The following is a 14,937-nucleotide window of genomic DNA, read 5'->3' as shown; positions in this document are numbered from 1 at the left end:
CCTTGATAACCCAAACTGTAATTTAAAACGCAAATGCCTTTCTGAGCTCATCTATTCTGAGCTGGATAGAGCCCAGCATGTTTCAGTTTTTAAATAACTCATTCCCATGACCTTTGCAATTCACTACCTTACACAACAGTGCAAAAAAGAGCCTCATACATATGACTCAGGCTGCCTTAGGGTTCCTGAAATTTAAGAAGGCAGCCTACATAACATGATCACAAGCAAAAGGAAAAATAAAAGACAGCTTATATAACATCCAGACAAATTGAACAAACCTCTGCAGTTACACAAGGCTGCAGGCTGCAGAGATGCATCCAAAGTTCAAAGTAGTTTCAGAGAAACAGCCTGATGTAGCTGGTGTTTCGGTCCAGTGTTTAAAGTCAACACTAATAGAAAAAATAATCCTTCTTCTTAAAATACTACTCTAAAACACTTAGCTTGCAATCTGGACTTGTTCCAGGGCATTTGAAACACACTGAGTAAAATGATCATGGGGAAGGAATAAGGTGCCTGCACTGCTAACTTGTAAGCCCCAAAGGTTTGCAGGAAACATGGGTCCTGAGCTCCTGAGAAGCAGCAGGATGGCAGTCATCTTGTGCTTCCTGAATGTCCTCCCAGTGCTCCCAGATCTTCATGGAGGTTCCTCAGAGGCACAGCCCATCTGTGGGGGAACATGTGATCTTGCACCACCTCCCTGGCCTCTGCCACGGGGACATCATTGACCTGTGCAACTGAATATGCAGGTTATTCAGACTTGCAAGCCAAATCCAGCCCTGGGCTGGAATCCAGATTCAAGGAAAGCACCCCAGTGCCAATGCAGGGTAAAGTTAGAATGGGGATGTCTAAATGACCTTATAAAAAATCACCCCAGAAAAGAAAGGCACCCCTAAAGCAGGCCTGCTGGAAATTATCACTGTCAGGCTTTCTCTTTTGATTAAAAGCCTGGCACAGGACCACAGCTTTGCTCTGCTGGGATCTCAGAGGGAGCTGGCTGCCTCCAGTTCCTGAATACCATAAACAAAGCTCCAGATCCACTTTTAAGACACAGTGTTGCTCCTTCTCCTTGTTCCTATCTTACCATGTAACAGCCTAATGGCTAAAGCTTTTAACTATAAAAGGCTGGTATAATTGTCACCTTCATTCCACACTGCTTCTTTTTCCAGGGAGTCCTGTTACTGTCTGGCTGCAGGTCAGCTGAGGTGAGGGCACTGCTTTACCATGCAGTGAAGACTGGTCACTCACAGAGAAATCCACCGCTCCTTGGCTCAGAGGCAGCAAATGAGACTCTGTAACCTTCTGCTAGAGACACCTGCCTGTCTAGTCAGGGAAGAGAAGAGGTTAGAACAAATACATGTTTGGTTTGTTGTTAAAAATATAAATGAAACATATAGTATAAAGCAAATGGTAAATATTTTTGTAGATAGGGTCACTTGAGATAATAAGTCTATTTATCAACTAAGGAAATCAGTAATCTAGCTCATCTTTTTTCTACAGAAAAAAACCCAAAACCAAATGCTTATTTTTTGGTCAAATACAAACCTCAAAAGATACAAGGTCTTATTTTCCCAGCATTTAGGTAAGGCTAAACTGAGAAAGGCAAAGAGGAATGAGAAGGAGGTCACTTTGGTATTCTTTCTAAACTTCCTTGATACAAGTGGAAATGTGACCTGATCCAACCCTGGGCCCCAAGACACCTAAGAGATTGGTTCAGAGCCTACTCTTGATTCTAAATTGAAATTTCTAATTGTATCTTCCATAACTACTCTGCACTTCAAAGTACCCCCTCATGCTAAGACAATAACACCAGTACTTCTAGTAGTTGGCATTGGTTGCTCTTCCTAATTGCTGGAGAAATTATTAGTCTTTACATTTGCATACAAAGATTTCAACTCAAGCCAGCTGTTTCTACAGACCAACCATTGGCTTCCATCTCCTGACTCCAGTGACCTCAAGTAAAGACAAAAGGCTGTATTCAATTACCAGCATCTGTGCAGTCTTTTATTTTAGGGCATTATATCTGTGTCGTGGTTTAAAATGAAGCCAGGATATTATTATTCCAGCAGCATTAGGGAAACAATATTTTCTCTATTGTAAAGTGTAAGCTATTCTCTGCATGGAAAAATGCAAGCAGATTCCCCTCCCAATTTTAATCTCCACTATTTCCCCTGAAGTCTATTGAATCTTTTGCATGGCAGCCATTATAACTGCAAATGTAGTTACTTTTGAAAATGACTGTAACAAAGAAAGATGAAAAATGCATTTGATGAACTACAGATGGAAAATGGATCAGACCCTTCAGCAGCAAAGTAATCGCTGGACCAACTTCCTGATATCCTGAAACTACTTCCTCATAGTCAGACACTGATAATGTTCTAAGTATCATTCTTGAAGCTGGCCAAAAAATTATTTTTCTACAGAATTTCCTTCATTTCATCAAGCTGCCAGAATGCTGTACTCCCCAAACTGGACACCAGACTCTGAAAAACCAGCCCAGGTGAAGAGTGCAAACTAGTGCATAACTATTACAAAATGAAAAAAAATGCATTTAATTCTCTGCTAATGAGATGGGAATCAACATATAGGATCATACAAAGAAGTCTGAGGGGCAAGAGGCAACAGATACAAGCTTAATATGGAAGATTCTAATTAACTAAAAGTTAAAAATCTTCAAAATGTAAGTGATGAAGTACTGGAACTGGGGCCCAGGCAGACTGGAGAAGCTCAGTCCTCAAAGATGTCCCAAACAGGACTGACCAAGTCCCAAACAACCTAACCTAGCTTTGAAGGTGGCCCTGCTTTCAGCAGGTCTTGTCTGACCTCAGTTACTCTCTGAGTCTGGGAAGCTGGATCTGAACTGCTGAATGAGTCAGACCCATTGCTTCATTTCAGAAAGGAATTAAGAGTGAAGATACAAAGGGCCTCCAGGGGAGACAAAATAAATTAACATATCCGCAAATCCCACAGCGAAAGCAAAACACCCACTGAAAGCAATTGTCTGTGATTCGCCATTGGACCTGCCTTTAGAAAGGGCAGGGGAGAGGTGAATCATGTGGCTCAGTGCTGCTGGCTTACTCTAAAGCTGATACTCTTAAGTGTTCTTTAAAAATCACCTTTTTCAGGGCTCATTGTAAAACTTCAGAAACGTTCACTGTACGCAGGAGCCCAGCTGTGCTGGGGCAGGACAGATGCACCACCCACAGCAACCACTCCCTGAGAGGGCAGCAGAACATTTGCATGTGCAACCCAACTCTCCCTTTGAAGCAGACTGGAGAGCACAGGCCGCCGCTGTTTGCAGGTACTCCCTCTGCTCTGAGCTCTGCTAACACGTTTATTTTTGCCACATAATGCTCCTGATTTCCACTAAAAGTAAAAAATAAATTGCTGCTCTGTGGAACAGCATCCTTAGATTGCTGTCTTTGCTTCTCTAATGCTCTCAGGAAAGGGAAGAACACAGTTTAGTCCTGTCCAATCCTTCCTGTTTATTCCATACCTTGCATTTTTGTCTCCATTATTTTCTCCCTTGTTAGGCTTTTCTTTCTGCTCTCAAAACTTCTATGATTCTTCTGCCCTTTTTTCCTGCTCCAGGTCGGTATGGCAGCCTGCCAGGTGGAAGTGTTTGACCCGTGCACTCAGTTTTAAGACAGGTTTTATGAGCAACTGCCCTATTCAATGAGCACAGGAGCAACAGGGCATTTCTGTAACATTGTGTGCAAGGATATAATAAGAATGTTAAGGAGTCAAGGGATATAAAAACAGGTGAAATAATATCCTGTGCTCCTGAACTAGCTTTCAGTAAAAATGAGTCAATAAAAATAAATCAATAAAATATTTATACATCAGGCACAAGAACCTATTCAAACTAGAAGGTTATTGCAAACACTTGATTTCAAATGAAAATTGATTTTGATGATTTGTAATAGTTTCTCTGGAAATGGGTTTCCCTGGAAATGTATGTTAGGGTAAGTACTGCAGCACTTTGGCTGCAGTGATAATGCATAGCTGCCTGTTGGTTCTGCAGTGCAGAATTAGCCACTGCTGGCAACAGGCACATAAGACAAGAACTGATGTCTCTTGTTACACTCTGTTGATAATCTTTTCATCCAGAGAAACAGGGAGACTTTGCATACCTTGAAATAGTTACAAGTAATTCCTTTTCCATCACTCTCTGGTGTAAAATGTTAAATGTGGAACAACATGTTTTTATTCATTAGAATATTTTTTATTCTTTAGATTCAGCAAAAACAGACTGTTGCTCAAAGTTGCACAAAAAGGTCTTGGCAGCAGCAAGATGAAGAGAAGGAAAATCTAACTCTCCAGTTAAACTGCAACATCCAACTTGTGGCAGCACACCAGCAAACTCACATAAGCTCAAGGAGCAAAATGTCAGCCAAATTTTAGCATTTTGTCTCTAATTGGTGGGATTTATATGTGGCTGCTAAGACCACAATCTTTTCTCACTCAGTATTTTAAAATTCAAATTTTGTCTCATGTTCGGATATATCAATAGGATGCTGTGAGGCAGGGAGCTACAAATTCCAAGAACAGCTCCAAAAGCAGCTCCTCTCCTGGCCTTAAATCAGGAAGAAAAGGATAATTAAATCAATAAACAGGGAGCTGTTTATCACTAACCTTTCAATTTCACAGCAAATTACAGAGAATTGAACTAATGGGCCCAAGATGTTCTGAAGACAAGAGTGCTAAATGCTAACTATTTTGTGGATTTTTTTTTCTAGGTAGGCAACTCTAAACAGCAACATTCTCTGTGAAAGTCATACATGAAGCCACTCTACAAACTCCTCACTTAGAGGAATATTAGGTGATCGGTGGTGACTTCATCCCAGTCCATTTCTGTGTATCTGCTCCTAGAACGATGACTCAAATTCACCCAGGCAGAGATCTGTCTTCCCACAGCCTTCTTCCTTCTGACAAGCTAAGAAGGTAGCTTGATAGTGCACCTTTACACAGTCTGTAAGAAAATCTCTAAACCTGGGGGCCTTGCAGCCACTCTTTTTAACCATATGCTACCATTAAAAAGGAATGCAAATAATTTGTTTTCCATGCTGTTTAATGAAGTTTTCAATGTATAATGGTGTCTGTCAGATACCTTTTTTTTTTACTTCTAAAATAAGCCTCAAAGAGAAGAATGTTTATCCAGAATGGCATACCATTCTGGATAAACAAAGAAATGTCTCAAAAGTCACCCAGAACACCAATAAATAAAAGTTCTAATACTCTGTGTTTTCAACTACTTACCACTACTACTTGCATTTCTAAGGATGGCTTCATTTTATCTTTCTAGCTGATTTTCACACAGAGGGTCACAGGGCAGTACTTTCCATACTCTTACATTTCAAGTAGAGCTCTTGAGTCTTCTGGGCACTAAATGCAGATTTTCCTTTGTTTCTTCTCCTGGTTTTGGTACACAGCTGTACACATCCTACCAACTGAGTAAAGACTTAAGTATAGTCAAAAATCTATGTAAGACTTAAGTATAGGTAAAAATCTATGTTTTGCTACAGCTGCTGAGGGAATGCTAATTGCAACATCCCAAGGCTTGCTAACATCTCTTGCTAACAACATAGAGCAAAGTGGGCATCCCAGACACCCTGAAAAATAGTAAGGTGTGAGAGCACAGGCATCTGTAAACAGAGAGGTGATCAAAGAAATCAAAATACTGTCGAACTTATACACTTTCCATATTCAGAAATGTACATGAAGAGTAAGTCTGGATCAGAGTACCTCAGAAGAACATGCAAAGTTGAGTGTTGCCCTAGACATGTGGAACAGGGACAGGACAGTAACTAAGAGAGGGGAGACAAAGGAGGGAGGGGCGGCCACTGGTGCTGCACTGGCAGGAACGTGTCGCCCTTCTAGGGAAGGGCTGCTCCTTCTTCATGGCCATTGGCCTCAAACCATTCCTTGCTGGTAACGAGGGCAGATGTCAGGCCAGGGAGGGCCCTGGTGTTCTTCATTGCATAGCGGCCTGCTCTGCCCCCAGGCATTCTGGAGAAAACAAAACATCATGGAGCAAATTAATTTAAAAAACAAACAAACAACCCCCTCCACACAAAACAAAACGAAGAACCAACAAAAGCAAAAAAACCCAAACAAACAAACCCCCACAAAACCAAACATAAACCCCCATGTTTCAGTACAAGCTTCAGTGGTCTCTTGCAGAGTTAACGAGCAAGTCAACTCGAACATTTCAAGGGGGAAAAACCTCAAAAAGCACCAGTCTTTTAAAGGAGTTCAGAGTAAATGGCAATACACTCTACAAAACTTAGACATTTTCCCATATTGGGTCTCTATAACAGTCAGAAGTTGTGTGACTGGCTCCTGACCAAAGGAGTGTGCGGGGTTTCTCAGGGCAGAGGGGTCCCTGGCTTAGGGGACAGACTGGAGCGGTCTCCGGCGGAGTTACCGTGCCTCGTACCAGTTAAAGGCACTCCACGAACATTCCAGGGCAAACAGCCCCGGCCCCATTGCCCAAAGCGCTCCAAAGGCGCCCCGCGGCCTCTCCCAACCCTCACGGACCCCTTGGGGGAGGGGACGGACACAGCGCGCGCCGCCGCCTTCGCGCCCGCACGCACCGGGCCCCTCCTTCTGCTCTGCCCCGCCCCCCGCGCGCTCCCTCAGCCTCCGCGTCACGTGCTCGCCTTGCCCTCCTCTGCAGCCAATGGGCGGCGCGCCGCGCGCCGCAGGGCCCTTTATAAAGGCGCGGCGGCCGCGGGCGTGAGGCGGCGGCTGTCGGGGGCTTTGGGGGTGGCGGGTGCGGTCGGGGAGGCGCGGTCCTGTCCTTCCGCCCGCTTCCCTTCCCGTGCCGTACGGTCCTTCCGCCTGTCTCCCTGAGCCGCCCGGGAAAGGCCCAGGTCTGTGCCCGGGACGGGCGGAGGGAGGAGGAGGTGGTCGTGCCGGAGGCGGGCGGGCGGCTGGGGAGGGGCGGCTATGCCGAGGCCGCGCAGCGCCTGAGCGGGCAGCGGTATCCGCCGCGGCGGCGCGCAGCGAGAGCGGGCCCTGCCTGCCGCCCTGCCGGAAGGGAGAGCGGGGCCGGCGGGGCTCGGTGCCCGCGCGGGCGGCGGGTTCGGGCGGTCCCTGCGGAGCTGGCTCGGTCTCATCGCTGGGCGAGCGGCAGCAGCGGCGCCGTGCGCCCGCAGAAGGGCTGTGTGTGCTTGTCTCCTCTTGTCTGCCGTCCCATCTCCGTGCCGGAGCTCTACGTCCTCTCTAACAAACTCTCTGCCGTGCTTCTCCCCCCGCCCCCCGGGCTTCTGCTTTGTGGATGTTGGCGGCTTCATGTTGTGACAGGAGAATGTGTGTATGTCCTGGGCCCAGGCGGATCGGTATGTATCTCCCTTCGTGGAGCGACGGGCTCGGGGGTCGGATGGGACCCGGGGAAGGGGCTGCGAGGCTGGGCTGTGTCTGAGGGCTGAGGCCGGAGGGAAGGATTAACGGTGCTGCTTGTGTGGAATGCTTCTTATTCCTCCTCGCCACCTCCCCGTCTTCTCCAGCTGGCTCGTTCAGATCTGTCAGGTGTAGGAAAGGTACCTGAGTGTTTTTATCTGAAGCCGTAGGTGTCTTTGGCACAGTGTTTTGGAGGAACCTGTCTGTGCAGTGTCAGTTAGCCCTAACAGTATGGCTATAACGAGCCTTTATTGCAGAAAGGTGGAACATTTTCCTGTTTTTTTTTTTTTTTAGTGTAGTACTACAAAGCCCCTTAAGTCGACCATCTGACTCGTTATTGGTCGTATTGTATTCACAGCTTGAAAAATAGCGCTTGTACCCCACTCTGGGCTTGGAGAGGTATTTACACTGTATTGATTCTAATATCTTGACAAATCTTGATTGAACTGTACCATTTCTACTTCTTTTTCTTCGCTGCCATCTTTTGATCAACCATAATGATCTTGGGATCTTAATTATTCAAAGGGCAGCTGGAGTTATATATGGGGCAGCTGTGTTGTAGGGGTAAGTGGGAGAGACTTTAATTTCAGTTCATGTTTGGACACTTGGAATCAGGCATTTACTTAATCAACTTGGAATTATTGGAGCTGGGATGTGAAACAGACTGATCTCGTAAGCTGGCATAGACCTACTGTAAATGATATGAGCTGTGGAAAATGTGAGGCCAACTTCTTACTACTTCCTCGTGGATTTCATTTGATAAGCTAATGATTAAAAATCATGAGGATATCCTCTGGTGGCACTGCAGAACTGTTACAGCAGCAATACATTTGTATTTTTGCTTCATCATGAAGCAAAAAAACTGTCTGAGCAGTTGAGGCACCACTGTGGGTCAGCACTGAACATAAATGCTGAGCAGTCAGGACAGCTTGATCCAGGTGGAGTCTAATGGGAGACCAGTGCTGAAGCTGAGGTGCTGCTGTAGGCTGGGCACATCCACAGAACCTTAAACAAAATTGTTGCTTTTAAATGTCATGTGAAGAAATGTACAAAACTGTTACCAAAATAGCTCCTATATGATTAGAAGGCAGTGAATAGAATTTAAAATCTATATTTGGAGTTACAGTCTCCTGCTGTCATGCTGTGTGCATGTGAAGCCTGGACTGGAGAAGCGAATGGCTACCATAAATTCAGTATGCATCTGGAAGCTTCAGCCAATTCACTGTTCCCAGGCATCTGGACTACAGCCCAGGCTCTTCCTGGTACCTGCACAATGGAAAACTTCAATCTTCAGCTGTCAGTGGGGGACTCGGGAGAGTTTTTATCAATGTACAGCAGTCACTTGTTAGTACTGGGGAGTCAGTGGAGTGACAGGAACATGAATTCTACTCTGCTTTCAGCACTTAGATGTCATGTAACACAGAAATGGGCTCTACTCTGGTTTACTTAAAAAGAGCAAACAAGGAAGGGAAAATATGGCTAACTTCCCTTTCTTGAAACAAGGAGAATGGGGTGAAGCTTTATATGTTTCCAGACGCTTCTCAGCTGGTCCAGGTGATCAGAATCACAGCTGAAGCTATGGAAAGCTAATAGAAATTGCAAAATGCAATTTCTCCTATTTGCATGATCCTTTAGACTGAGTATTGGGGCTTGTTGCATATTTCATTGGGGTTGAGTCTCCTCTGAAGTACTGATATGCCTGCTTGGCTAAAAAAAATCCATTTACTGACTGAAGCACCTTGCATAACACAGCAAAATCCATTTCTTCAGTAAAACAATTTGACATCTAGCAGTGCTGATAGATTAGTGCTTATGACTGCAGTAAGCCTTCTAATGGCTACTTCTGAGAAAAAGCTTTTGCGATTAAACTCGATCATAAAAGAGAAAATTGCATTTGCCTTAAATGTGTGTACTTCACACAAGGCACGGTTAAACTCCGCCTCTTCTCTGGAGTTGTCTCTCAAGTATTACATTGTAAAAGACTTCCTGATAATGAGGCACAGTGAATAAGGCTTTTGAGAGGCACTCTCACTAATGTTGTGATTTGGTATGTAAATGGAGACAAGAAAGAGTGTGCCAGCATACTCTTCAGGGAAGTGAAAAGTATGAAAAGCTTTTATATGTGGCAAGTAGCAGTAGAATATTTTTTCAGATACTAGTGGTTTATCTTAACCCTAAACTAGCTTTAGAGTATTGTGCAAGGTTCTGTTCTAGTCAAGGAAGCAAACAATTTGAATATAGGCCTTCAATTGAGTAGCCTTTCAAGGTGTTTTATAATCCTAAAATGTACTGGGATGGAATAGCTGTTGGAAAGCTGTATTTCTTTTTTACCTCTCCTACTTAACATCTGAAGCTAGAAAATTGCTGCATAGGTTGCTGTGGCTGTTTTACATAGGTAACACAAGTTTGAAGCTTTACATGTGAAAGGGGGAAATGAAACAAAACCCTCTACGGACGTCTGATTGTATAAAGAATATCAGTTCTATCACCTACTTCTTGTTTCTGCTGGCTAAGCAGTCTTCACTGTATGTCATCTCAGAGTTGTTTCTTAAGTCTCCCTGGTAGATGCTTTCTCTTCTTCAGTGTTACAGGAAGAGTTTCCTTCCTTGTGTGCCACATCTGTCTCCGTCAGCTATGAAATCACCAGGAAAGCAGATGACTGTAAAATCCTGTGACAATTCTGTAGAGTGCTCCATCCTAACTCTTGTGCTAAGTTGCTTGAAGGTTCATTGACTGTCTGGGTGATGCTTTCACTTCCTGCCTGCTATCCAAGTGGGTAGAATAAAGAGCTAAAATACCTGTGCTGAAGTATGGTTTAGCTTTTTTGTTACAGCCCAATGTAGTGTCTATAAATGAGCACCTCGCAATGCCTCTCTTTGTCAAGTCCTTTGAAGCTATGAACTCCATATAATAAGCAACTTGGTTAGGAACTGTAAACATCTTAACACGGAATTCTGGGGAGAGAAAATCTCTTAGCTGTCCTGCTAAGCATAGTTGTTCTCTTGTCTTTCAGCAATTCCAGTCCGGAGCTCCAGGCTGCCATTGTTGTCTGATGCCATGCCAGCACCAGCTCATCTGTTCCCATTGATTCGTAACTGTGAGATTAGCAGAATAGGCAGTACTGCGTGTTACTGCCACCATAAACATCTGTGTTGTTTGTCATCTCACTTTGCTCACAGTCACTTCAGATATGCACCACAGAAGAAATTTGCAGCACTTTACAGGCCAAAGGAGCACTTTAATCACTTTATTCACGCAAGGGATTATGCTTCTACGCCGCAGAGGTTTTACCTCACCCCTCCACAGGTCAACAGCATCCTGAAGGCAAATGAATACAGTTTCAAAGTCCCAGAATTTGATGGTAAAAATGTAAGTTCTATTCTTGGCTTCGACAGCAACCAGTTGCCTGCTAATGCTCCGATAGAGGACCGGAGGAGTGCTGCCACTTGTTTACAGACAAGAGGGATGCTTCTGGGTGTGTTTGATGGCCATGCAGGCTGTGCTTGTGCTCAAGCTGTCAGTGAAAGACTGTTTTACTACATTGCTGTCTCTTTGTTACCTCATGAAACTTTACTTGAAATAGAAAATGCTGTGGAGAGTGGCAGAGCTCTGTTGCCCATTTTACAGTGGCACAAGCATCCCAACGATTATTTTAGCAAAGAGGCTTCCAAGCTTTACTTCAACAGTCTAAGAACTTACTGGCAGGAGCTGATTGATCTCAACAGTGGAGAGACTACTGATGTGAGAGAAGCTTTAATTAATGCCTTTAAGAGGCTTGATAATGATATTTCTTTGGAAGCTCAAGTAGGAGATCCTAATTCTTTTCTCAACTACCTAGTACTGCGAGTAGCATTTTCTGGCTCTACTGCCTGTGTAGCCCATGTGGATGGTGTCGACTTGCACGTTGCTAACACAGGTGACAGCAGAGCCATGCTCGGCGTTCAGGAGGAAGATGGATCTTGGTCTGCAGTTAATTTGTCCTATGACCACAATGCACAAAATGAACATGAAGTGGAACGTGTGAAAATGGAGCATCCAAAGTCTGAAGAGAAAAGTCTTGTGAAACAAGATCGTCTCTTGGGTCTCTTGATGCCTTTCAGAGCTTTTGGTGATGTGAAGTTTAAATGGAGTATTGAACTGCAGAAGAGAGTAGTGGAATCAGGCCCAGATCAGCTGAATGACAATGAATATACAAAGTTTATTCCTCCAAACTATTACACTCCCCCATACCTCACAGCTGAACCAGAAGTCATACATCACAAGTTACGGCCACAGGATAAATTCCTGGTTTTGGCCACAGATGGGCTGTGGGAGACAATGCACAGGCAAGATGTGGCTAGAATTGTGGGGGAGTACCTCACTGGTGTTCACCACCAACAGCCAATAGCTGTTGGTGGCTATAAGGTAACTTTGGGACAGATGCATGGTCTGTTAACAGAAAGGAGAGCAAGAATCTCTTCAGTATTCGAAGATCAGAATGCAGCAACTCACCTGATACGTCATGCAGTGGGTAACAATGAGTTTGGAACTGTGGATCATGAGCGACTGTCCAAGATGCTGAGTCTTCCAGAAGAGCTGGCTCGAATGTATAGAGATGACATTACAATTATTGTGGTTCAGTTCAATTCACATGTCATAGGCGCATATCAAAATGAGGAATTGTGAATTTAATGCAGTGCACTAGTTACTAAAGTTGTAACAAGGGCCAGTATGAGCAGCAAATTTAAAAAAATCCACCCAAAAATAAAATTTAAAAAAGCCTTTGGCAAACAATTTTCATTTGTTAGATTCAGCATATCTATTGTTCCTGCCTTTCCCCAGAGGTCTAAAAACATGGGAAGTGCTATTGACCCAATACAAAACTTGAAGAGGATGTCCTAGCCTGGGAAAAGAGTTTTTTTATAACTTTGCACTATTGATTTCATGAATGCTGCTAAAACAATGTCTTGAATTTGGCAAATTTGGATTAGGGAGGAAGTAGGATAAAGAATTAACTATCCAAGATGTGGCTGGTCAAGAAACAACTTGCTTATAAAATATCTACAAATATATACACTTAAGGAAACGATATGTAAAAAGTATTGTTGAATTTTTTTACAGGGCTAATTCTTGCAATGGTTATCTCTGAATATATTGTCTATTGTTTCTTCTAAGTAGAAGGTCACTTGAACCAAGTAAGTCTTCAGTGTAACAAAGTTGTCTCACTTTCATATGGACAATGTCATTCACATAAGGATATTTGTCTAAGTGTTGACTTTCAAGGCAGGTCTAAGCCATAATCAATACCTGAGATTCTGCTACAGTTTAATCATATCTTATGCACGGTAATTTCTAAATTTCTTGTGCATTAATACTTGGCTGTGGTTTTCTGCACAACTTGTAGGGCAATAACACATTACAACATGCAGCAAGATAGCAGATAACTTCATGGAGGACTTCAGTTTTCAGTATGAAGAAACTTTCAGACTTTTTGAAAAGTCAGTATTCTTGGTTACGGCTGTGTTTGCTTTCCTAAAGGTCATGTCCTTCATGGACTCCACCTCTCCCTGGCATTGCTTAGCTGCTAAATAATTTTTCACCTGAAAAGATCAGGAAATCATTGCTAACCTCTTTGTAGCTTTGTAACTTGTACTCATTTTCATTTTGGGTATTTCAAAAGGTCACAACACATGTCCTTCACTTGAACTCATATGTGTAAGTTGGGTGAAAAACTACAAATTAAAAAAATTGGAGTATGGCTTGTAAATAGCATTTTAATTGGGAAGCTGACTGGCATGCATGTGTATGTTCAGTGGCTATTTCTAGCAACTTCTTTTAGTTGTGTGTTTCTGGGCAGCTGGTGTATGCATGTTTCTACAGTCCAGAATAGTATTGCAGAGCATTCTCTGAAATGGCGCTGGCTTGGAATGGTTGAATTTGAACTTGAAGATTGGCTGTACTTGTGTGCCAAAATTGTTGGGCTTGTAATGTTAAAAGTAGAGATGGACAGCTAATTGGTCATCATTGCATCTATTTGAGGTATGTTGCATTGTGTACAGATTTATTTTAACTTGCCCTTAGGTTAAAACCTGAAATGCCTGCTGAAATACTAGTCCTTGATGACTGAGTGAACACATTTAACTTTATTCCTGGGTTCTAGAGAACAGTGATAGGTCAGCTTATTTCACTTTACCAAGGTATTTCAGTTAAAATACCTCCCTAGCCCTCATCATAGCTAGTTAAATCAACACTTAACTGAAATATGCTAGGTTTCTCAAGTGGCATTTTTTACTAAATATGTCTTGCCAATTAATGCTACTGTCCATAGGGTGCACTTAGTTTGAACAATGAAGCTGTGCTGTAGTAAACATTGGCTCCTCAAACTCACAAATGCTCTGTGTACTCAGTGGCCTGCAGCTTCAGTATGTCTCTAGCTAACCTTAACTGTCAGCATCGATGTTGCTGTAAGGTTAATGATGCCCAAGTTCACATTCAAGATGTACACAACCCTTCTTTATTTGAAGGGAAAAGGGAAACTAAAATGCTTAGACAAGTACTGGCAGTTGACATTGCTTCTGTATGTTGTGTTTTGGTGACTGTGTCATTAACTAGGTCAATAGACTATGTTCTATCATTCAAATGCAGTATGTATCTCAGCTGTTGCAGTATTTAACTTTCTTACTTTTTTTACTGTTAAAGCTCTATTAACCTGCATTGATGTATTTAACCTACAATTGTTGATACAGATTTGGTACAAGTTATAGCTAGAAGAAATGCACATTGGTCCCGTGGATATAACTTTTGTTGAGGAGAAGCTGCTTTTTGTAGTAAAGATACTTAAGTATGGGGTCAGACAATATTTATGTATTGCTTGGAGACTTGCTCAGTATGTATGCAGTGAACAGGAGCAGCATAACTGCCTGCTGAACAGGTGATCTGAACAAACATCTTTTAACAGATTCCAATAAAATGATCAATTATGCAGAAATCCATGTGTATTGAGTTGATGTAGAATGTGATATCTGTTCTGCTAGGACTTTGTTCTTTTGTGTGATTCCTGTTACGAATACTCAGATGGCCAAGGAGAGTGAAGTATAAATGGAAACAGAATTGAGGTTCAGAGTGCTTCAGTGTCACTGAGCTCAATGCCAGCCTGCCTCAGGCATGTTGCTGCTGCCTCCCCCAGAGAGCAAAGCTCAGATCCTTCCATCAGAATCACTGTGTCTCGTTCCCAGCACCTCATGAGTACCTTCAGGGGGCAGTGCTGCTGAGGAAGCAGCTGCATTTTGGATTTTAAAGCTGGGTACTGTACTCTGTATCAAGCAATACAGCATTTCATAAACAGTCTAAAATATGTGCAGCTTAAATTGGGGCAAGAATGAGCTGATGGTGAGCTAAACAGAAACAGCTCTTGTGCCACAGGCTGAGGACACATTTGCCTTGTCTGCCAGAATTGTTGCATTGTGGAAAGTACAGATATCGTGCATATAAGGGTGATGCTGGGATTACTTTGTCAAATAAGGATTTCACAGCTGCAGATATGTGGTTCAACCATGG

General features: G+C 43.1%; 1 protein-coding gene across 3 annotated transcripts; it reads left to right on the top strand.

Moving 5' to 3' along the window:
• The first annotated feature begins 6,662 nt into the window (after window positions 1-6,662).
• On the top strand, window positions 6,663-14,368 carry PDP1 (pyruvate dehydrogenase phosphatase catalytic subunit 1). 3 transcript variants are annotated; one of them, XM_071421592.1, is made up of 3 exons: window positions 6,663-6,872; window positions 7,306-7,340; window positions 10,415-14,368. In XM_071421592.1, exons 2-3 carry the CDS (start codon window positions 7,310-7,312, stop codon window positions 12,064-12,066), a joined length of 1,683 nt encoding a protein of 560 aa, XP_071277693.1. In that variant the 5' UTR covers window positions 6,663-6,872; window positions 7,306-7,309; the 3' UTR covers window positions 12,067-14,368. The 3 variants fall into 3 exon arrangements, with proteins under 3 accessions (XP_071277693.1, XP_071277694.1, XP_071277692.1); XM_071421593.1 differs by lacking the exon at window positions 7,306-7,340 and having other exon boundaries at window positions 6,666-6,872; XM_071421591.1 differs by lacking the exon at window positions 6,663-6,872 and having other exon boundaries at window positions 6,908-7,340.
• Window positions 14,369-14,937: the final 569 nt, after the last annotated feature.

The sequence above is a fragment of the Agelaius tricolor genome, unplaced genomic scaffold (assembly GCF_023055355.1).
Source record: "Agelaius tricolor isolate 1412-34295 unplaced genomic scaffold, bAgeTri1.0.p SCAF_2, whole genome shotgun sequence".
NCBI classification, from domain to species: Eukaryota; Metazoa; Chordata; class Aves; order Passeriformes; family Icteridae; genus Agelaius; species Agelaius tricolor.
Note: the sequence above shows the minus strand (reverse complement) of the source record. Positions and strands in the feature narration are given on the sequence as shown.